The sequence below is a fragment of the Megalops cyprinoides genome, chromosome 13 (genome assembly GCF_013368585.1).
Source record: "Megalops cyprinoides isolate fMegCyp1 chromosome 13, fMegCyp1.pri, whole genome shotgun sequence".
NCBI classification, from domain to species: Eukaryota; Metazoa; Chordata; class Actinopteri; order Elopiformes; family Megalopidae; genus Megalops; species Megalops cyprinoides.
This window is the reverse complement of record NC_050595.1, coordinates 21370625-21394567: the sequence shown is the minus strand read 5'-3', so window position 1 is coordinate 21394567 and position 23943 is coordinate 21370625. Positions and strand designations below refer to the sequence as shown.

The window sequence follows — 23943 nt, the reverse complement described above, 5'->3', positions numbered from 1 at the left end:
AAAGTTATAGCGCCCTGCTCCCAGGCCGGCCCGCTCGGCGCGGTTTCCACACAAACCCAGTGGTCTCGCGCGGGGCTCGGAATTAGCAGACCCGCAGAGAGAAATGCGATCGTTTCCACTGAGCATTCTGTGCTCTCCTTTGTGCAAAAACCCGACCGATCTCGTTGAAGCCCGGCCACCGTCGGAACATTTGATCACTGAAGAGTCCATTGTTCTTTCTCTCCGCTATTCCAGCGCCGTGTCAGCACGTCTCTACATTGTGTACTTTATGTAACGAGCGCAGGTCTGCTACGGATTTCGCAGTCATCATCGTCCAAAACAGCGCAACAGATTTGATTAGCTCAAGGGATGGTTGCGTATCCAAATACACCTCTCAGCATTAGTAACTGTAATCAGCCTTCACAGCGGTTCCCCATGCACCATTGGGTGGCGGTAAATGAAATATTAACTTCCTGTTACAAAAAAAGAAACAAAAGGCCCCTCCCCCTTCCCGCTTTGGTTAAAACAAGGAAGGCTAGTTTTGTGAACAGTACACCCAGAGATCATTTTGTCAGTAGCGCCTGTGAATTTTGTCTTAGAATAGGCAATAGGCAATATGTTGGAACTTATGGAAGAAGTATCCACACGTCTGCCCCCTAGTGGATGCCGAGGAGTATGCTGCTCTTTCAGAACGAATCAAGGTAGTATAAGTAGTGTGTGATGTCACAGTACTGCTCACACATAGTTCATTTGCAGACATTTCATGAATTCAAAGCTGTTGTGTTGCCGTTAGGGGGTGAAGGGGCTTTCTGTTGTGGATGTTCAGAAGCTCACTCAGGTTAAAGGAACTCCGATGCACATACAGTAGTTACTGACTTGTCTCGTTTTGTCCTTGGCCAGAATGTACGCCTTCTCTGCGCTGGATAACCAGCACCTCCAGTACCTGTGGGACTGGACCCAGCACAACCTGACCATCAGGGCTGGGAAGCTGTTCTTCCGCTTCAACCCCAAGCTGTGCATGTCCGAAATCCGCAAGATGTGGGACAAGACTGGCATCACGGAGAAGTTTGAGGAGTACGACTTCCGCAACAACGGAGACCGAGCCAGCTGTGAGTAGAGCCAACTGTCTTCTACTGGCCGACCTGTGGGCTAAACCCTCATTGATTGGTCTGCACGTGAAAGTATGCAGAACATGTCACATGTACTCAACCGTATATACAGCTTGTTGCATTGCTGCTGTTATTGTCATCTTGTAGGTTACAAAATGAGTCCTGTTAGCAATATTAATTGGTTTGGGAGATGACCAATAGGACCTACATAACACAGAATGTACTCTCTACAACAGACATACATTGCATGCCAAATGAGGCCGACAGCAATCCTATAAACTTTCTGCTTGTTGAGCGTACCTCTTAACAGGAGCTGTCACATCCTGAAATCCACACTCGTGTGCATGTGCGCATACCCGCTCAGTCTCACAGATACCAGATTCACACGCTAGACTCCCATTTAGAGACACACCCACACGAAGACACACTGGAACAATTTTTCTGTAAAACATGTGCAACCTCGCCCGCTTAGTACCATTGAGTACCTGCTAAATGTAGTCAACCCTATGATACAGGTCTTAAAGCTCTACACAGTAATGTGCCCGGCAACACTCTTTCAAACATAACAGCCCCATCATAGCGAAAGGAAAGATGCTTTTACTTGTGGAGTTACCCCTGACTCGTCAGGAATCCAGTTACTAATAATTGTGTTTATAAATTATTTTTGAAACAGTGTGTCTTTTGTGAGCGTGTGGCGGAAATGGCTGCTTTCTCCATTCAGACAGCAGACCTCAGCGCTGGAAATGAATTAGTGTGAAAATAGGACGATAATCGCTGCAGTAACGTGGCTGTGTTTTTCCGAGAGCGTAACTGCCGAGGCTTTCATGCGGCGGGACTTAAACGGATCCATTGGGCTTACATTTATTTGGCAATTCACACTGGGATTCATAGTAAGTCTTTAGAAAGTGGCTTGTTCAGAGTCAAATCTGCTCTCTCTCTCAGAATGCAGAATTTACAGTTGGACTCCTTTAACAGTCCACGGCACACTGTTTCCCAGATGCAAATGAAAGGTGTTATGTGTAGATGCACCAAATGTGAAAGGAAGTGTTTGTTCTTTCCAGGTGAGAGTCACATCATCAAGTTCAAGTCTAACAGTACCGTGAGCAACAGGATCAAACTGACCTGGGAACGCTACCGGCCTCCGGATTACAGGGACCTCATTACCTTTATAGTTTACTACAAGGAAGCGTGAGTAGCTTTTGTAGTTTATATGATCTAAATACATGAATATTAAGCATATAGTAATTACAAAGTAGTCTGAGCTTATGGTGAGAGGATTCTGACTCCACATCTCCCTCAAAGCGTGTTTAAGTTCGTGCGTGCCAAGGTTGTTTGGTCTTGCCCCCTTCCAGACCCTTCCAGAACATTACGGAGTTTGACGGTCAGGACGGGTGCGGCTCCAACAGCTGGAACATGGTGGACGTGGACCTTCCCCAGGACAAGGACATGGACCCCGGGGTGCTGCTGTCCCCACTGAAGCCCTGGACGCAGTACGCCATCTTCGTCAAGGCCATCACCCTGGTGGTGGAGGACAACCACATGCTGGGCGCCAAGAGCGAGGTGGTCTACATCCGCACCAACCCTTCAGGTAACTCACAGCCACAGGCCACCTGTTTTTTATTACCTGTCTCCTTCGCTCAGCAGAGAGCCGTATCCAGTGCAGCACGAAGTCTTACACCCTCACACTTCAGCATTTTAGAGTGTGAAGCACAAAGTTTGAAAGACCTCATTCTCTTCAGACGGTTAGATGAAAAAAAAAGAAAACTCAGGACAAAGTTATAGGAAAGAACTCAGGAAACCTCTGAGTAGCGTGGGTTTGGAATAGCGCTTGCTCAGTTTCTGTGATGTAATGTGTCCCAAATTATTTAGTGTAACTTGGCTTTGTTGTTTATATTGCTAATTGTAATGGCAGGCCTGGTGTGCGAGTTTCTCCGCTTTGCACTTGCAAATAACTTGCCAGTCTATAAGCTGAAAGAGGTTTTTGTAGAGGCTCATATACACTGAATCAGTTTGCTCAAAATGCAACAACTGTGACCGACTGACCCAGATGTGAACCAGCAAGCCCCCCGGCTGTGAGCTCAGTTCTCACACTGTTATGCTTCGGGGTAATGTTTTTCACCTATATGTTCTCCAGCAGACACCGCCTGGAATGTACAGACTGCGTCAACGGGATTTATCCGAGATATTTTGAAGGTTTCAGCTACTTGGCCCGTGTTCGATCTTGCCAGAAATACCAGAGGGTAACTGTGGAAGCTTCCCTGTGTGTTTTTTTCGTTGGCGTTCCAGAGCCTTCGATGCCTTTGGACGTTCGCTCCTACTCCAACTCCTCCTCCAAGCTGCTGGTGAAGTGGTCGCCCCCCATCTCCCCCAACGGGAACCTCACCTACTACCTGGTCCGCTGGCAACAGCAGCCAGAAGACAAGGAGCTGTACCTTCACAACTACTGCTCCAAAGGTGAGCCTCCCCTGCTGGGCCGTGGACACAAAGGACAGCCCGCTGCTGACGGCTGACCTGTGTGTCCCTCGGACGTAGGGCAGACGTAAGGCACCATTAGGCACATTGGAGTCAGTGTAAATGGGTTTACGTGGTAAGGTTATCCACATCGGTACTGGCCTGTATGGTTGCGTCTTTCTGATGAGATGTTAAACCGAGTTACTGTCTCCCTGCGTGTAATGATCCCGTAGCACATAGGGAAAGAGGAGGGGTGTTAACCTTGATATCCTGGTCACATTCACATCTGGCTGCCTAACCCCCTCTTTTTAAATGATTGGCAAGCAATCCATACTCACCTTGATTTCCCCAGTTTGTCATTGTAAGAGAGCTGAGTTTTCAGTCAACTTTCGTGGTTAAGTAACGGTCAGGTAAAAAAAAACGAAAACACTATGTCCTTTGCGCAGAGCTGAAGATCCCCATCAGGATCTCTGCCACGGGCGTGGTGGAGATGGAAGAGGACACCAAGCCCACCAAATCGGACGCGGGCGGGGCAGACAAAGGGCCCTGCTGCCCCTGCCCGAAGACGGTGGACGACCTGAAGGCCGAGGCGGAGGACGCCTCCTACCGCAAAGTCTTCGAGAACTTCCTGCACAACTCCATCTTCACGCCCAGGTGAGCTGGGTGGGCGGTGTCGGGGAGGGGGACGGGACGGGGGGGGGATGGCACGGCTCACACGCAGGTTCCTCCTTTTGTTTCTCACTGTAATTATCGGGGGGTTGAGCTCAGAGACCTCTGGGCTGCTTAACTCAAATGTTAAGGAGTCCACAAGACAAGATGCAGTTACGGGGTGCAATTTTTCCGACATGGTGCTGACGGGAGCTGAACAGGAGGTTTCGGAGGGGGGCACTTCAGCGCAGGCAGGAGACGATTGCGGGGGTACACAGAGGAGGGCTTCAGGCTCGCTCTCCGTCCTCCCCCCTAGAAGCAAGGCATTAAGCCTTTCTGCCTGGCCCGTAAAGGTGCAGCACGTTGAGCCCCGCTCGCCAGGAAGAGAACTGGGAGTGACATCTGAAACGCATTACCTCCCTTTACCTTGCTGGTGGCTGCGGATGTTTCCTGGCTTCAGAGCCTCCTCCCCTCCGCAGCGCTAAAGGAGAGCCCTGATTGCGTTTGGAAATCGAGCCGCTCTCAGGTGAACTCGGTCCGCTTGTCTCCGTCTGCCAGATGGCAGGCATAGCGGCAGGTCATTCCTCGCCTCGCACCGAGCTGTGGGGGGGGGGGGGGGGGGGGGGTGAGAGAGGGCTGGGGCTGGGAAGCCCCCCACGCCGGCTGGCACCGGTTGCCTTCGAACCCGGCGCTCGTGTGAAAAGACGGTTCAGAGTATGATCACCGCTAAGCGTGCGAGGGGACAGACCTCCCCGTCACAGATGCACCTCTGTGTTTTTAACGCAGTTCTGTCCTGACGGAGTTCTCTGGACACCTATTACTTATTTATTTATTAGATCTTTTTCCCTATAATGTGCTCTTGAGAACACCTCTTCTGCAGTCTTCTCGGTATCATTTCCCTGCCGGTTGGATCTTTCCCTCATCCGCAGACCTGACAGCCTGCTCTGATGGCGAGCGCCATTCGGGCCACACTCATGCATTTATGCAGCGTTATGATGCCAGTTTGTTTTCCTCCCTGCTGCAGGAGGGACTCAGTATTAAAACAGTATTTCTTTAGGTACGAAAATTTGTGTTGAACCCCCAAGCTAACCCCCCCCCCCCCCCCCCCAACCCCCTGAGAGTGCAGCGAGTTTCTTTCTTTGTTTTCCTCAGGTCGTTCATCTTGGTGTAGCTGTGTAGGAAAACGGCAGGCGGCAGAAAGCTGTCAGGCCACTAAGAGGCACTGTAGTGTGTGCTCTGACCCACCAGCTGGCATAACCAGCCTAATTGGAAACGGAGCACTTGAGGGAAGTGCCTTTGAGCTTCTAACAAGTTAAAAAGTTCAGGATTTAGAGAGCAGCAGCAGCAGAGAGAGAGAGAGAGAGAGAGAGGGGGAAGGAGGGAGCGGCAAAAAAAAAAAGAAACTTAAGAAGAGGAAATGTTTTCCATCCTCTGCCCCCCCACCCCACCCTTGTCAGCGCTGCTGTTGGGAGTGACCGGCTGCCAGGAAATGCACAGCTAAGCCATCTGTTATATTAATGAAATAACGGGAAGATCCCAGCCGGCTGGGCTGCGCAGACCGAGGGAGAGAGGCTGGGAAGCCCCAATCAGCGTCTGCTCGAGTCCAGGAGCCCTCTCCCTCCAAACCGGGCATCTCTCACAGTGGCACCCGACACAACAGGCATGCCCGTCCTACAAGAGCAAGTGAGACCTGCTTACTGAGTGGCACCTGGGACCCGCCCTTATTATATTCTGCTCTGCCTCTCTGCCTCCAACCCGCTTTTAAAAAGTCTGTGAAGCTGCCAATTCCAGCCATGGGAGAGATGTAATTGGTTAATTGCTGTGTTTTTTGTGTAGTGCGTCTGAACGTGCAGGTAGAATGAGAGAGAGAAGGTGAGGGCAGATCGGTGCAGTGGGGAAAAAGCAGTGACAGTCACAGCAATGACCTACTGAGGGACGGAGAGAGAAAGAGGGAGGGAGGGAGGGAGAGGGTGCAGGCGAGTCCTCTCCGGTTCATGTGAGGATAGGCCGGCAGCCCCGAGGCAGAGTTTGCCCTGGCGCAGACGCGGGCGGTGCTCTCGCCGGGGATAAATAAAGAGCCCGCGCTCTGCCAGTCCCGCGGCCGCCCGTGCTCTCCCGCTCCGCGGCGGGCGCAGATGTCACCCCCCACCAGCCCCGGCTCCGCCCCACTGTCCGTTTTCAACACTCCGATTGGTCAAGGGTGAAAGCCAGTCGGGCTCTCGAATGCTTTCGATTCCATTGAAATGCACCACACAGAATGCTTGTTTGGGAGTTCCCTGTTCTTCATGTGGCCAGCGCAGAAAGCCCTACCCCTCACCAGGCCTAACTGAGTGTACTGCGATGGAAGTTGCCAAGGACACTCTCGCACACTGGTTTCTTACAGGTCTGTGCGAGCGTGTGTGTTTCAGCGAGTCTGTACTTACGGTACACGCGGTGTTCCCTTGGGTATCAAGTCAAACACTCGGTGTCGGGCCAGAACAGGATCCCGCTTTATCGGGTCTATATTTACGTCCTGCATACATTACAGATGGAACAGCTATCAAAGAACATTGACAGGCATTCATATCTGACCAAATACCCATATGTGCAAGACACAAGCATTTGCTCATGCAGTTGTAGTAATTTATTCATGTGGGTCATTCCATATGAAACCAATCAAAATCTGCTTCATGGTTGAGCCCAAGATTGATTTTTGTGGCTCACCCGATTTAAAAAAACAACAAAAAAAAAAAACAAAAGTGTTTTGATTCAGAACTGACATGGGCCATCTGTTGGGCCGAAGACCGAGCGGCTCTCTAATCTTTCCTGCATGTGGATTATTTTGTCTAGACCATCAGATCTGATCCTTGATCAAAATATTACGGAATTCGGCGTGACGGAACGCTCCGTTCCCTTCCTCTGTTTTGGGGTTAGTCATATAGGGAGGCCGCTGCGGGCCTGACGGGCGCGGAGTGAGCTCATTCTCACGGACGGGCCCTCGCTATCTCGGAGCAGGAGCTTGTCTGGACGTGACCGCGGCACGCTGGGAAAGGGGTGACCTCATATCCATGAAATGAGCTCCTGTTTCCACCTCCGTCTCCTTAATTAGACAGTGTGACACATGCACGAACTCTCGCACATACACGCACACAGACACACACTAACACTATCTCACTCGCACGCTCATACACACACACACACACACACACACACACACACACACAGAGTCACGCACACGCTCATGCTCACGCTCGCTCTCACACACTCATGCACACGGACGCAGTGGTTTGTCCTGCGGCAAACCGGATCATTGTTTGAGCGTGAGCAGAATGCAGCATTATTCCTGTGACACCAGCGTAACCCCAGCTCCGCCATATTTTCTGATTCACACCAGCGCTTCGCAATGACAGAACCATTACAATGCAGCGAGTCCAGATCAATGTGTCTTTGTTCTGCGTTTCCTTTGTGTTTGTGCCTGTTAAGGTTTTTATTTTATGATCTCACTGTCATTTCCTACAGCCCTGACTGTCTTAATTTCACCAGAAGGGGTCATGCACTAACCCTCTCTTCTTCGTTATTTTGAAGGTCTGTCCTCCCCCTAGTCTTTTGTCTCTGATTGTGTGGGGTTTTGCTGTAGCAGAACGCTGTGTTATGTAGGCTGATTGTTGGATTCTTGCAGAGATCCCGAGCGAGCCAATCGCTACACGTCTCTTAAGGGCGACCCTAGGTAAGGCCGCTCCGCCCGCGCCCTGGCGCGCCCCACGGGGGTTCCGCTATGTTGTGGAGTCGCCCTCGTGGTGTGTGGTGGGCTGCTGTTGCTGTCTCTGTGTGATCACTGGGCATCGCGGTCCTCTCTCTGCAATGGTGCACTTTTGGAGTGAGCGCTGCTTTGGTGTTTTATTCGTATATGTATTGTTTATATATATATATGAATATCCATCCATACACTTCCATCACATGTTTCTTTCATTCTGTCCATTATTCATCAGATAGGATAGGAAAAGTGGACACATTAGCAATTGATCCCACTCTTTGTTCTATGTTTAAGAAAATCTGAAAGAAAATTTTGTGTATAGTTTGGCATTTGCCAGTGAAGTGTGGGTGATAATTGTTTATTGTCAAGCTCATCTTTCTGCTATCTTCAGAATGTCGCAATACATTTATTGACACAATGTCATTTAGCAGATGCTCTTATCCAGAGCAACCTACGTAGAATATAGTTTTTACATTATCCATTTATACAGCTGGATGTTTTACTGAGGCAGTTCTGGGTTAAGTACCTTGCCCAAGGGTATAGCAGCAACGCTTCTGCAGGGAATCAAACCAGCAACTTTTTGGTTACAAGCCCTGCTCCCTCCTACTATGCTACACTGCCGTTGAGCATGTGCACATATAGACAAATACTGCAAGGATTGTGGAGGGTTAGAGTTTGAGAAGTGGCCTGTTGCAGGCCAGGCAGTGAGAGCCTAAACCTTCACATGAACGGAGCACAGCTGCCTCTCAGACGGGGGCTGGCTGGCTTCATCGATAAGGGCGGTAAGGTAACACGGAGTACGCTGCTCAGACTGGGGCCTTTGGGGAAGAAGAGGCTGTTGGGTCTGTGTAGAAGTATGCTTTACACATGTCTGCCTCACCCTGTGACCCCATCGCACACACGCAGCCCTGCAGGGAAGACTTGCAAATGGCTGCAGACATGTAAAAACCAGCAGCGGCATCTGGGTGTTATCGTGACGTTAGACAGTTTATGGTTCTCATGTAGCGCGGTGCCATGTTCTCCATAAGGGCAGATGAAAAACTGCTTTTCGGCCCCAGTATATCCTTGTGCAGAAACACAGGAACTCCTCCTTTGCAGCCTAGTGGAGTTTGGTGTTTGTTGTCCGTGTTAGCTGTATGTGAATTTGGTTGGAACTGCTCTGGCTAGTGTGAGAAGGTGGCGTTGGTGAAGTCGCCTCTGTGCGTGTGTGTATACACGTGTATTTGTGTGTGCGTGTGTGGCTGTTTGTAGTGCGCTACCAGAGATATCCAAGGCTGTGCTGCAACAGCTGGCTAAGCGACCATTTCTCTTCTCTCTGTTTTAACTCTCTTTTCATTCGTTTCTCTCTGTGACCTGATCCCTTTCAGAGACGTTCGTCCCTTTAGGCCTTAGTGGTGTGTACCAGTGAGGCATAGTGTGTGAGAAGGGAGTTGGCTTTATATCACTGGACGATGTTGTAGCCCTGTCCTGCTTCCTGTTTCTGAGTGATCGTCACTTCCTGCTTTCTCTTCTTCTTCTGATTCACTCTTTTCACCGAGCTTTCGCCCTCACTGCTGCCCCCTGTCTGTGTGGGGGACCTTTGACTCTCCGTTGACTCAGACTCCCGCACTCTGTGTTGCCCCCTCCTCCCTCAGGCCTCCAGACCGCCGGCGCAGGGACCTCTTTGCGGTGGCCAATGCCACCCTGCTGCGGAGCGCGGGCGGGAACGCCACGGGGCCGGAGGGCAACAGCACGTACGGGGAGCCGCCGTACCGCGAGTACGAGTTCAACGAAACCAAGGTGTTCGGGCGGGAGTGGACGGAGATCTCCAGCCTGCAGGCCTTCACCGTCTACCGCATCGACATCCACGCCTGCAACCACGAGGTCCAGCACTGCAGCGCCGCCGCCTTCGTCTTCTCCAGGACCAAACCCGCGGGTCAGTCCGCTTCCCGAGCAATAAAAATGGCTGACTTCATTACATTACATTGCAGGCATTTAGCAGATGCTCTTATCCAGAGCAACTTACATCTGTTGCAGTTTTTTTTTTACAATGTTGTCCATTTATACAGTTGGATATTTACTGAGGCAATTGTGGCTTAAGTACTTTACCCAAGGGTACAGCAGTAGTGCCCCAGCAGGGTTTTGAACCCGCAACCTTTATGTTATGAATCCTGCTTCTTAACCACTATGCCACACGGCTGCCTCTTCAGATGCATAGAGTTCACACTATATTCTTGTACTACCACAAATTCATCTTATCACACACAAACACATTGTTAGTTTGGAGTCCAGTCCACATGTAGGAAAGTTTTCCATTTATGAGTTTCTTGTGTCCCTCAGACAAAGCGGATGACATCCCGGGTCCGGTGACCTGGGAGGGGGGCGAGCGGGGGGAGGACACGGTGTTCCTGAGATGGCCGGAGCCCACCAATCCGAACGGGCTGATCCTGATGTACGAGATCAAGTTCCGCCTGGGCAACGAGGTGAGCGCCGGGAGGCGGTGGGGTCCGGGAGCTGGCCTCTTGCAGGCTGCAGCACAGAGCAGCAGCTGAGTGCTTCACTGAGAGTGTGTGTTTCTCACGTTTGTTTTCTAGCCCGAGAAACACGAGTGTGTGTCCCGGCAGCACTACCGGGAGCACAGGGGAGCAAGGCTGAGCAATCTGGGGCCTGGGAACTACTCGGCCCGGGTGCGAGCCACCTCGCTGGCTGGGAACGGGTCGTGGACCGAGCCCATGGGGTTCTACGTCCCCCAACCCAAAAGTAAGGAAATGCCAAAGTGCCTTCACACCGAAGAACCGATACTAGTCTGAGCTGCCTCACCCTGTGTGTTAGAAGACATTGAATGGGTCCAGATCTGTGCAGACTGGGCTGGACTCTACTTCTCTTGTGACAAACCAGGGCAAAAACACAATAAGACTGATGGATTCTAGCCTCTGCTGGATTTTTTCCAGAGTGCTGCCACATTGAGGGAGGCCATTGCTCAGAATGTATAGCTCTGCCTCTTTCAAAACCACCTCCTGATTACTGCCCTGAAACTAGAGCTGAAGCAAAGGTGTAATTTTCTCCTCCATGTTTTTGTAATGATGGACGATGCAACCAGCATCAGACCTGTCATCCTTACCCCACATTTAGCTGACACAGCTTGGTTTGTCCAAGGTTCCTAGCCGGGTGATATTAAATGGGTTCCCTCTCCCCGCTGTGTGATATTAACCGGGTTTCCTCTCCAAGTTGCGTGACCAAAGTCCATTCTCTCTCTTTCCCCTCCAGGAGACTATGAAAACGTGTTTTATCTCATGATCATCATTCCCATAGTCATCCTGGTGATCATCGCCAGCCTGGTGACAGCGCTCATTGTGGTCAACAAGAAGAGGTAAGGACCTGTCCGTCAAGCTGTGTCAACAGCTGTGACAGTACAGATGCTCTCCCTTTGATACTGACAATTGTTACATAGCTGTTTGACAGGCGCCTTTATCCAGAGCAACATAGTCTACATAACTAAAGATACAGTAATTCAGGTGTAATTCAGGTGAAGTGCCTTGCTCAAGGATACAGCAGTAGTACCCCACTTGGGAATTGAATCTGAAGCCTTTGGGATATAAGGCCTGCTCCAGACCATTAAGCCCCATTGCTTACTAAACTGCTCACACAAATAGCAGAGGCACGTTTTTGTTAGGCAAGCTGGCTGCTGCTTACCTTCATACAGCACAACATTAGTTGTAAGAAAGTGCGATTTTTATTTTATTTAATTCATTTTTTTTCCTCACACATTTTATTTCCGCCTCAGGATTTGTGCGAGATTGCAGACGCTTTTTTTTTTTCCCCCCTTCTTCTTCGTTATTGCTTTCCTTTCTTCTCCTGGGGTTGTCCGAGGTGAATGTTCGTGAAACGAGCGAGTCGAAGGAAAAAACGGTGTAATTGTTGTAAATGCTTTCCATTTGTTCACTGTTAAAAGCTTAAACGGCGTGTCATAAATAGCCTGCTTTGTTTCCACAGGAGCAGCGACAGGCTGGGGAACGGGGTTCTGTACGCCTCCGTCAACCCGGAGTATTTCAGCGCCGCTGAAAGTGAGTACCGGCCGGGCCCTGGACACTGCTGTTTCTTTACATTACGCAGCGTTTGATACGATCCATCCCCCACATTCGGGATGAGCTGATTGGGGAGTGCTGTCTGAACTCTTTATCTGAACTTAAGTTTTGTGGGGGGAATGTAAGTATTTGAAAATGAAATCCCAGAGCAAGTGCAGCACCAGGCACACAAAGGTCAATGGCCATTACAAGGCTGATTCCAAACGGTTTCTTATTCTCACAGAATCACTGACGCTTTTAAAAAAAAAAAACCTTTACTTTTATTTTTATGTGACAGGATGAGAACAGATCGTTAAAGGAAGCCTGCTACTTCATTTAATGAACATTGTCTGTGCTTAGAGAGAAAAAGCACAGTTTTTGTACATTATCAAGTGTGTGTATGTGCGTGTCAGCGTGTCTTTGAATCAGTGTATGTGCACCTTTGGGTGCTTGTCTCTGTTTCTGTATGTGGTAGCATGTCTCTGTGTCACTCACGCCCGTGTGTGAGTGTGTGTGCGGCTCCGTGCGCGTGCTAGCCGCGTGAGCTGACGGCGGTGCTCCCTCCTCCCTCCGCAGTGTACGTGCCGGACGAGTGGGAGGTGGCGCGTGAGAAGATCACCATGTGCCGGGAGCTGGGCCAGGGCTCCTTCGGCATGGTGTACGAGGGCATAGCCAAGGGCGTGGTGAAGGACGAGCCCGAGACCCGCGTCGCCATCAAGACGGTCAACGAGTCGGCCAGCATGCGGGAGCGCATCGAGTTCCTCAACGAGGCGTCCGTCATGAAGGAGTTCAACTGCCACCACGTGGTGAGAGAGCCGGGCGCCCGGGCCCCGTCCCCTCAGTACAGAGGCCCACACACTCCAGCTCTGGGGTACACTAAAGCTGCCTCTTAGTACCAGGGATCACACACACCAGTGCTATCCCTGCGTACTAGAGGCCACACATACTAATGCTATCTTTGCGTACTAAGTGGAGAAGTGGAGTAACATATCTGGATAATTTACACATGACACCAGGTGATACCATTTCTCACCAAAACCAGCCTGAACCAAGGTAAATTCATTTAAAAAAAAGTACTCAAACCTGGGTCATCCAGTCAAAATGGAGATCTTACAGAGATCTTAAGAAGTGACTTTAGACTTTCTCTCGCTGAAAATGGTCAGTGTGCCCATGTGGTGAGGATTTTTGCACTGTGAGTATGTGTCTCCGAGGACACACATATCCTCACATATCCTTAAACTTATCCCTCACCAAGCTATACCTGCGTTTGATCCCAAGAACCCATACTGTTTGATAGTTTCGCAAGCAAATGTTTGCCCTTTAAAAGCTGTTTGTACCTTGGGTCTTTATTAAATGCACTTCTAGGCTCTGGGCAAGTGACAATATAAAATATAATGTAAATGAAAAGTCGTCAACATACATTTCACAGCACATATAGATAATTTGGCTAGTGATTCACCTTATCACACACAAATGGTAGGTGAAGAGATGTGGACGGCTTCTTATCTGTGTGCCAGAGCATTAAATGAAACATATTGATAAATGGATACACAACTGCTGTAAGTAAACTAACCACTTGTAAATATTGTTTGCCAAGAGATAAGTGTCTCTATGCAAAGGCTGCAAAGAGATACCATTTCTAAATAAACACTAAGGGATTGCTACTGTCCAAAAACCCACTGAAACGGATAGCAAGGTTTAAGCAGGAATATCAATAGCAAACAGAGTTAAAGATAAACATTAGTAAATGTGCACAACAGGTATTCCCGCCAATTGGCAGCAGCCGGCAAGGAGTATTTACCAATAGCTGTTTAAAAAAAGAGGCGAACTGTTGACACTGGCAGCGGCCGCGGAAGTGTGGCGATTCTCTTGTGTGCGCCCGGCGGCTCTGAGCCCTTTGAATGCGACTGTGTTGTTTAGAGAGCTGTCAGCAGCAGCGGTGGATGGGCGAGGCTGGGCCGGTGATTTATGCCCCGCGAGTCTCGGGTTCGCGGCCGTGGCGGCCAGGGGCTCCCCTGTAATGCGCAGCATGCCTGCGCCGCGCGGATCTGGCCGAGCCAATCGGAGAGGCGCGCGAATGCCAGCGACCCCCTGCAGTCCCGTGCGGGGACGGGTCGCGGACCCATAGACCTCCGGTGCAGCCAGCACCGCGCCCAGGGGGGGCTGCTGATCTTTAATCACCGCAAAATCCTCACTTTATTCCGTTTTAGAGTTTAAGTGCAGAACATCCCCTCAGGAAAGAGTGAGTTACAACCTTTTACCATGTCTGGGTGTTTTAAAACCAAATGCTTAATTATTGAGCTCAATTTGAATAATTTAGAAGCAAAGAATTTTGCCTTCTTGCTTCAAAGCCCCCTCATTTCAGTGGTTCAGATGGGCCAAGTGGAGAACAGTTTAAAGACAAGCATTTAAAATCTTTATTGATCTTGCTGGCGGGAGGGGAGCCTCGGAAAACAATGCATTCCTAGCCTATGATGACAGAAGCACATTCTGGAATGAAAGTGTTTATTGTTTGTGATGTAAATACCGGGCTGTTTTCGGATTGGTCCAGGTCCGTCTGCTGGGCGTGGTTTCGCAGGGACAGCCTACCCTGGTGATAATGGAGCTGATGACCCGCGGAGATCTGAAGAGCTACCTACGGTCCCTCCGTTCCCAAGAGGTAAAACGCCTTACCGCCCTCCCCGCTTCGCTCCATATCAGTAGTGATAGGCGTCATGAACTCCATAGTGGGTAGAGCTACCATGTGCTTTCAGTTACCAGTGCTTTCAGTAACTCGTATGAATTAGTCAAGGTTTTTCTTGCCATAACAAAGCGTGATTGGTTTAAATCAGCAAGGCGCTTCTATTGTATGATAGATTTGCTTACTTCAGGGTTCATGAAGCCTTGTTCCCCCATCAGCACAGTTCAGCACTTCATTACGGTACTTGGCTGACTCCTGCACCCCTCCCCAATACTGCAGAATTCCTCCTGCCAGTCGCTGCCCCCGCTGAAGAAAATGATCCAGATGGCGGGAGAGATTGCGGACGGCATGGCCTACCTCAACGCCAACAAGTTTGTCCACAGGGACCTCGCTGCCAGGAACTGTATGGTGGCTGAGGACTTCACTGTCAAGATCGGAGGTACCGTTCTGCAAACGCTGATCCCAGTTTGTCTGTACGGGACACATTTGCTCTCCTCCAGAATAACTATTTTCAACCCGTTTATTTGAGTGAGCTGTGACTTGTGCTCGTGGACATTGTGAATTCTGGGGTGGAGTGCATTGATTATACACTTAGCTGTACAGCCCTCACTGTGGGAGCATGTCACTGAGGAGATTACGATCAGAAAACCCCTACATTTCCTGAAGGGGGGATAATGATAACCCTTTCCCTATCTCAAACCTGTTGACTAACTCTGCTGATTTTCCGTCTGTGCTCTAGATTTTGGCATGACAAGGGACATCTACGAGACAGATTACTACCGGAAAGGGGGCAAGGGCCTGCTTCCGGTCCGCTGGATGTCCCCGGAGTCCCTCAAAGACGGCGTGTTCACCACAAACTCCGACGTCTGGTACGAGGATGTTCCCTTTCCCTTCGACTCACTCAGCACTACCATCTACAGCAGTTCCCTACAATTAGGACACAAAGAGTCTCTCTCCACCCCCACCCACGCCCCCTCCCACACACACCCACTCAAAGCCTCCAGTAACATCAGCCAACTCATTCAGCCATTGCCAAGCTTCTCAGGAGAAAGGATAACTTGAAAGCATCTCCCTGAGTTTATCAAATTCCCCCCCTAAAAAATATCCTGTCTGCTATCTTCTCTGTGCTTCTGGAAGTCATTATTGTTTATATTCAGCAGGAATGGATGATAAACTCCTGTTTCTGTCAGAGCTGGAAAGCAAGCCTCATTAGACTTTATGTGAGGTAGAAATTTGTTCTCCCTGCTATGGCTGAAGAGGATTATGGGAAATCCAACACACGGCCTCTCCAGTAACAGCTGTTTTCGACATGTACGCCACCCCTTCCACTCCCGAAAGGTCTTTAGCCAGTTTAATAATCCCAGGTCATGATAAGAGTCCACTTTGTATCTGCGAGGTTTCTGAAATCCTCCGAGCCGAGCTGTTAACTCACCTCAAGATTCATGTCTTTCCGACCTAAAGTGTCCCACGGGCCCGGTCTCCCCTTTTGTGTTAAACCCCCTCCAGATGTTTTCAAATTACAGGTTGATGTCTGCCAGCAGCCCACCCCCCCCCCCCCCCCGTATCTCCCCCTTTGAAGTTTGGTAAATTAAAACGAGCGACGTGAGGATCGCTCCTCTGCTTCCATTAAGCCCACCGTTAGACGACCCCCCTCTCATTTTCCCTCCAATTAAAAACGCACTCCTCATGTGGTTTTGTCTTTCAAGACGCTTATGTTCCTGCCAATAAGATACAAGTCAATGTTGTAATGTCTTTTTTTTTTTTTTAGTGTGTTGAGCGTTGCCTTAGATCTGGCGCCAGATTAGAGCGTGTCCATGGAGACCTAATGAATATTCACTGGCAACAGTTTGCTCTTTGTTTTTTTATTTAGTGTTTTCCCCCCCAATGCAGTTTTTCACTGGTCTTTGGAGAACAGAGAGTCGTTTGCATTAATGAACAACACACGCTTAGATGAATATAGTACAAAAGTTCAACAGTGAAATTTAATGTGCAACAGTATCTTTGCGTTCTTAAATGTACAGCTTGAAACTCCCATGTGGGTAAGACAAACAGCTGGTTTCCTACAGTTTTGAATCATATTATCCCCATAATGAAAAGCGTCTTCAATGGGGGATGAGGGGTGTAGACATAATGTGAGAGCTTAACATACTAAAATAAGAAAGATAAAGGTTCGTTTATAAAGGCAGGAGGAGGTGGTGGAGCAGTGACGGGCCCCTGATTTGAGGGCCTATCGCTCCACCACTGCCTTTTGTGAGGACATTTGGCCAGTGTCATGTATTGTGCAAGTTGTCTCTGTCTGGAACCCACCTTTTTTTTTTATTGAGTTAGCGTCTAGCATTTTTCCCCACATCGAGACGGCAAAATGCTATTGCGCTGTCTAATTATGACATGAAATGTTTGATTGCAGATTTGGAGCTGGACGAAGGCTGTTGTAATATGCAGCCTGCGGTTTGTTTGCCCGTAGCGGGGGTGGAAAAGGCGGGCCATCGGCCCCCCAGGGTCCTTTGTGCTGGCGCGTGACTGTGTTCTCTCTGTCTCCCCCTACAGGTCGTTCGGGGTGGTGCTGTGGGAGATCGCCACCCTAGCGGAGCAGCCGTACCAGGGCATGTCCAACGAGCAGGTGCTGCGCTTTGTCATGGAAGGAGGACTGCTGGACAAGCCGGACAACTGTCCGGACATGCTGTGAGTCCACGTCTTCCCTGCCTCGCAGGCCGGCACTCGAGCATTGCAGAGGGGCGGAGGGGCACGGACTTTCACTTGGGGGCGGGGGGTTAACGTCACAAGCGGGAAGAACGACTTACCTCGTGCATTTGCGTCAAAGCTGACCCGCCGACCCGCTGATGAACACGCTGCCTCCGTCCTGTCGTATTTGGGTTAGCAAAGCCGGCCGATTGTTAATACTGTGTCACAAGACCCACCAATTACGCGAGGCCCCGGCGAAAGCCCGACTGGTGCCGTTTACGCCACGTTTTAAATAAAGGCGGGTGACATCATGAGCCGCCGCTAAGCTGGCGGAGCGGGCCCTTAGCAGTAAACTGAGGCCCATAGAAGGGATGCCAGGACCCGTGTGTTAGGCATGCTTGTCATTCTCAGAGAGAGAGAGAGAGAGAGGATGCAGAGGGGGCAGGCCGCACTCCGCTCAACAGCACGCTCTCTCTCTCGCCCGTTTGCCTGCTGCTTCACTGCCCTCTGTGAGACCGAACAATAGGACGTCCCTCTGTTTGGGGGGCGAAGGGGTGTGCTGAGATTCCTTAGTCGGGGTCGTTCATTATGATAATAAGAAAAAGAGGGTAATTCTGCTCTCACCCTGCTGATCTGTGAATGTAGGAATGAAGGCGTGCGGAGTTTCGCTGAAAGTCTTAAGACGGCCTTTCCCCTCGCTCCCTGCACCCCCCCCACCCCTCCCCGCCCCATCCTATCCCATCTCGATCTGTCCCATTACTGACCTCACCTATAAGAGGAGGTGGAATGTTATGGAGACACAAATCTCTGGTTTCTATGGTAGCTCCTCAGAAAGGTCCCGCGAGCAGAAGCCTGTGGACTGTGTTTTTGGGGGGGGGGGGCTTGGAGCATGTGTTAAAAGGCATCGCTCCCTTCACTTTTAATGAGCCAGCTGAGGATTCCGAGGAGCTGCAGAAATGAACCCTGGCTTTTGGAGGACCACAGAGGGACAGGAGGCAAGCGAGGGAGAGAGAGTGAGCAGGAGGGAGGGCTACTCCGCAGAGTGCTGAGGCGTAAGAGGAAATCCCTGCTTTTAGCTAAGAAATTGATTGGATATATTCGTTTTGGGGATTTCCCAGCTTTCACAAATTCGGCCCACAAAACAGAACATTATTTGCTGATGTGTCAGAGGGACAGAAGAATCAGGCGAGGTTTGGAAAAATTAGTAGACATGAACTTAGCTTGTGGTTTGAGTTGGCTCAAGATGAGCTGCATATATCTATCCTAAAATAAAAGGGGAATTCGTTGTTCAGTAATGTTGTGTTCCTGAGAGAGGCATTTTTGATAAGTGCCACAGCCGAAAATTCCAGTATGAGTATGATTCCAGTGTGAGTAATTACCACATCGAAAGAAAGCAGCCAGTTTAATAATATTTGTAATTCGGCTGGTGTAAAACTCTTTTTCTGACATAGTTACAAAATGTCAAGTTTGCAGAAAGGCAGTGGTATGTACAGGTCTGCTGGCAGGGAGCACATTTTGGCTGGGGGTGTTGGGGGGTTTATTGCAGTTTATTTTTTGATTTCACATCAGCAAGCACACATCGTGACAGATGGCCCAGTAAAAAATTTGCGCCAGCGACCGCCAAACGAGACAGGTTACTCCAGAGTGAGGGCCCAGGGCCAAGCATTGCAGTGGCTTTCACAGGACGACTTGGAACCAGGTCGCACAATCTGAAAGTAAACTTATTACACTCGCAGCGGCGCTGAAAAATAACCCCCCGCCGATCCAAATCCCCGTCCCCCTGTCCTCCCCCTTGTTGCCCTCTATGGTGGTAAATATTAGAGGGAGAAGCCTCGGGTTAGAAGGGGGGGCGGGGGTGAGCATGGTGCTCTGGAATGCCTGAGTGCATGAGCGCAGACCCCCCAGTGCTCTCTCTCTGGGCTTAAGGAAGAGGAGCTGGCAGGGACAGTGCTTAGGTGTTCATTTCACTCGGCCGGAGGCTCCAGGGGTATTCTTAGCCTGTTTGTGTATAATTAAAGATGCGGCGAAGCGGACCGCACTCTAACCATTCTTCCCTGTTTGATGCTGCTGCTGCTGCTGCTGCTGCTGTTGTTGTTTTTGTCGCCGTCTGGATGTTTTTCCAGTGTTTCGGAGCTGGCTGAGGCACGGCGCAAACACATGATTTAGTCCACGCTCTTGCATCATTACTTTTGGATCTTGTTGAAAACACTGTCTCGGTCTGTAATTTTTGTTGCGTGTTGTAATTTCCAGCTAGAATAAACATAACGCATGTATGAGACATATACACCAAAGCTGTTGAAGTTACATTAATTGGTAGGTTGTCAACTTGGTGTCATGTGTCCAGTTGACAGTGGTGTCATGTGTTTGTCTTACTGTAGCTGTAGTGCACAGTGCCACCTGTAGGTCAGAAGCTGTAATTGAACCCAAACCAGTGGTTGTAACGCTGCTATTCTCTCCCTGCTTTGTCGTGCATCTCGTGTGTCCCCGGCTGCAGGTTCGAGCTGATGCGCATGTGCTGGCAGTACAACCCCAAGATGCGGCCCTCCTTCCTGGAGATCATCAGCAGCATCAAGGAGGAGCTGGAGCCGCCCTTCCGGGAGATGAGCTTCTTCTACAGCGAGGAGAACAAGCCTCCCGACACCGAGGAGCTGGACATCGAAGCGGAGAACATGGAGAACGTTCCCCTGGACCCCTCGTCCAGCCGGCAGCCCGTGGTCGTCAGCCCGTCGTCGCAGGGGGGCCCCGGGGGCCCTGGGGGCCAGGCCCCGCCCACTCAGCCGCCGGCCGCCGCGCCGGGACCCGGCTCGCAGTCCGGCCCCGGCCCCGCTTCGGCCCCGCCCTGCTCGCCAGCGACGGCCGCGGACAAGCACTCAGGACACATGGCGGCCAACGGGCCCGTGGTAGTGCTGCGGCCGGCCTTCGACGAGACGCAGCCCTACGCCCACATGAACGGGGGCCGCAAGAACGAGCGTGCCTTGCCGCTGCCCCAATCATCTGCCTGCTGATCCAGTGGACCCTCCCCCTCCCCCCCCGCCTTGTCCCGCCCCCCCGCCCCACGTTCCGTACACCTTCTCTCCGTGCATCTGTCTGTCCACTCAAATTGTTTTCCCTTAGAAAAGAGAACCCGACGGGAGACGATCGGACCTGTTTAAACGCGAAATCCGAGTAAATATGAGACACTCAATACTCTACTGTACCTCAGTGGATTGTTTTTCATATTTTTATTATATTGTTGTTACGATTGATGATATCAAATGATGACAAAAAAAAAACTAGAAACGACAACCTGCTGTTGCTGCACAAGTATGGAGACAGGATTAGTGACTGAAAAGGATAGCATTGAGGATCTCCCCTCTCTCTCTCTCCAGTTTGCAGAACCTGTTTTATATTGCTTTTGTTACTTTTTTATTTCCAAATGGGGAGAAAGCTGTACAGGCCTGAAAGACTCCCTGTTGGAGATATTATAGGCGATATTCATTAAGAAATAGAAATAAAGACGATTTTGCATATCTGCCAGCAAATCCAACAGAAAAGCTCTTTTTTCCAAGGGTTTTATAGAGAAGGTGATGTGTGTGCGCGTCTGTGTTTGTGTGTGTGTGTATTTCGGTAGATATACACGCATACACACACATTCTTCTCCACAGAAAAGTAATGCATCCTCTTCCCACCTCTCCACTCCTCACCCCTTCTCTCTTTCGTAGTTTTTTTTCCTCCCAGCGGAACAGTGCAGATGAACTTGTGGATTGCCAGTGGGTCTGAGGGAGCGAGGGGGGGTGGGAATGGGGGGGGGGGGCGGTGGGGGCATGCTGATGTTCCTCAGTGTGTAAGTTGGGGAGAGAAACCCCCCGGAAGTCGGCCATCTTGTTTGATACTTCTGCTTTGATCAATTTCAGGGTTGTGAACCGGGGGAAGGGGCCTGTTTCGAATCTGCCAAACTTTTGCCAAAATTGAACTTTGTTACATTCATTGTTTGTTACTTTTTACTCCCCTTGTTTTGTTTTTTTTTTTTTTTTTTGATTGGACATTGGAAGGAACAAAATCGAACCTCTTAACTCCACATAATTTCACTGGTGTGTACATATATAATTAATATTATTTTTTAAATTACACAGTTGCAATCAACACAAGGATTTCACCTTTTTTTCCCCCCTCCACACTTCCAGTGCTGATCAGATGTTCGTCTTCAGCTCGCGTTTGATCTTCGGCCATATTTCATCTGCGGGACAAACAGCAACAAGAAGCAAACCAAGAGCTGTTCAAGGACTCAGCAGCAAAAAAAAAGACATGCAAGGAACACAGAAGCGAAATCAGAAGCGAAATCAGAAGGGATTGGCTTAATAAACAAGCAGAGTAAAAAAAAAAAGTAATTCAACAAACTCAACCTCGTAAGCAAAGATTTGCGAAAGGCAAGTGTGAGGCATTGTATGCAGCAGGTATTTGTTTTTTTGAAGACTTGTCATTAGTGTCTCTATACAGTTCAGACATTTCGATAAGGGTCTTACAGTTGTATGTTAGACCGTGGATCACACACATCGTTTGTTTGTGTCACTTTTTTAACTTTTTTACGGTTCAGATGTTCATCTGTGTGTCTGTACAGGAAGAAGCTGCTATATGATTCTTTGTTTCCTTTTGTGGATGTAATCTATATATAAATATAAAAAGAAATCCTTCAGGTTTAATCTTTTACCGTTTCCACTACAGTTCATTTTCTTATACTTTATACTTTAGCAAAAAAAAAAATGAAAAAAAAAATCATTTGACATTGCATTTTCTTCTTTTTTTCTCTTCTCATTAAGATTATCTGTATTGCCACATTGTCCAATGCCTTCTATTTTTTTAATGGATATGTTTTCTTTTTTTCTTTTTGTTAGAATTATACTTATTATATTAATTATTATTATAATAATATTATTATTGTTTTCTTATGGACACCTTAGCTCCGTGTGTGAGCGTGTACTATTGGCACCCTTGTACCAGTCGTCTCACACCGCGCCAGGCACCGTCACCTAGGCGCGAATCAATCTCAGGTCAAAGTAAAGGTTTCGCTTTTTTTTTCTTTTCTTTCCCCAGAACATTTTCATTATTGCCCTCTACTAGTTTCACTTTTTGCCCCCGTCTTCTCTTTGTTTTGTCCAACCGTGCCCCCACCTATCTCCCCCCCCCCCCCCCCCCCCCCCCCCAAATCTGGCCCCAGTATAAAACCTGCATTGTGCCTGCCCACCCCCAGCTGCGTGCAGTATTACAGTTGTGATTGATTACGACAGCCCCCCCCACCCGGACTGTGGTGTTGAAACCCATAGTTTGTTCGCCGTCATCGGTACTGAATTGAGCGTTTAGTTTTGCCTTGTTAGCCCGAACTCTTGTGCTGTCCGCTAGCGGGAAAGTCCACCTTCCCTTAAACCGGTTCTGCATCGAGTGTAGAGAGGCCCCTCTTGGGTCCTGCTCGGCTCATTTGGTCTCGAAACATTTTGACCGGCCGAGCGCCGCAGTAACAACAAAAATGACACATCTGTCTTCAGGAAGTGGGCGGGCATGTCAGTCCTACATCACGGCCACTGTCACTCATGAAAACAAAGGAATCATCTGAATATCGAGCCCCTTGAAGACTCCGTCATTAGTGGATGAAGGGAAATAATGATGGGTTAAACTCCAGGAGAACAATTAAACAATTATGTTATCAGTGTAGTATGAATTGAATAGTTGTGACCATGGTGGGGGGGGGGGGGGGGGGGGGTCTATTGCAGTTTATCGCAGGGTACAGTTTGTATGATGCATTTTCGAAGGATTTTTCTTCATCATTAGAAAAGTGTCACATAGTGTTTTTTTTCCCCCCTGCTCAGAAGGTTTGGCATGTAGGATTATTTATTTTATGTTCTGTTTTTTTGTTTCCTAATTGTGATGCATTTAAATCACTGTATAATTGCCCCACGAGTAAGTATAAATTTGAGATATTTTTATATATATATATTCATTTGTTTCCTGACTGGGGGACATCTGTTTTTTGTTTTGTTTTGTTTTTTTCCTTCAAACATTAATCTACCTCACTCTTTTTTTATATATGTATGTGTATATAAAAGAAAATGCATCTCACTTTTTTCTCATTAGCCTGTAAGGACAATATTACTGTTCTCTGTATCCAGGTAAACCTCATTAACACTATAAACCACAACTTTCAACTGACTTGGAGTGGAGAGGGGATGTCTCAAAAATGTTCTGAAGGGTAAAGGAAAACTCTTCCACGCCAGTGTTAACAAAAAAAGAAAAAAAAAACATCAGCTTGTGTGAACGCAGTTCTGAAGTAAGAACAGGCTCCTACTAAGACTAGCCTGACCGGCGCTGTCGGAATCGCCGAGGATATTGCCGTGGTGTTGCGGTACCGGTCCTGGACAGAGATCCACGTTTGGAACACAGGGTAGATTGGCGGGTATTGATTGGATGGCAGAGGTGATGATGTGGTTCTCCGCGCTCGCAGTCTGAGTGCTGAAGGCATCCGCTCTCCACTCCTCCGCACATATTGATTTCCACAACCAGAGATCCTCAGACCGTACCGCTGGCTATGAGGGTTTTGCTAAAACTGTATTTTTTATTATTACATTGTTTGTTATTGTACTTAGATGG

At 49.1% G+C, this 23943-nt stretch overlaps 1 protein-coding gene across 1 annotated transcript in view; it reads left to right on the top strand.

Annotated features, from left to right (window-relative positions):
* The window catches only part of LOC118787640 (insulin-like growth factor 1 receptor), a 100482-nt gene extending 80140 nt beyond the window's left edge, over window positions 1-20342 (top strand). Inside the window, exons 6-21 of the mRNA XM_036543173.1 lie at window positions 880-1088; window positions 2150-2276; window positions 2441-2676; window positions 3375-3542; window positions 3986-4193; window positions 9555-9835; window positions 10240-10382; window positions 10494-10659; window positions 11167-11269; window positions 11893-11963; window positions 12540-12769; window positions 14515-14622; window positions 14923-15082; window positions 15383-15512; window positions 17191-17325; window positions 19820-20342. Coding sequence (XP_036399066.1) covers window positions 880-1088; window positions 2150-2276; window positions 2441-2676; window positions 3375-3542; window positions 3986-4193; window positions 9555-9835; window positions 10240-10382; window positions 10494-10659; window positions 11167-11269; window positions 11893-11963; window positions 12540-12769; window positions 14515-14622; window positions 14923-15082; window positions 15383-15512; window positions 17191-17325; window positions 19820-20330 — 2986 coding nt within the window. The 3' untranslated portion in view covers window positions 20331-20342. The remainder of the gene's footprint in view (window positions 1-879; window positions 1089-2149; window positions 2277-2440; window positions 2677-3374; window positions 3543-3985; window positions 4194-9554; window positions 9836-10239; window positions 10383-10493; window positions 10660-11166; window positions 11270-11892; window positions 11964-12539; window positions 12770-14514; window positions 14623-14922; window positions 15083-15382; window positions 15513-17190; window positions 17326-19819) is intronic.
* The last annotated feature ends 3601 nt before the right edge of the window (window positions 20343-23943 follow it).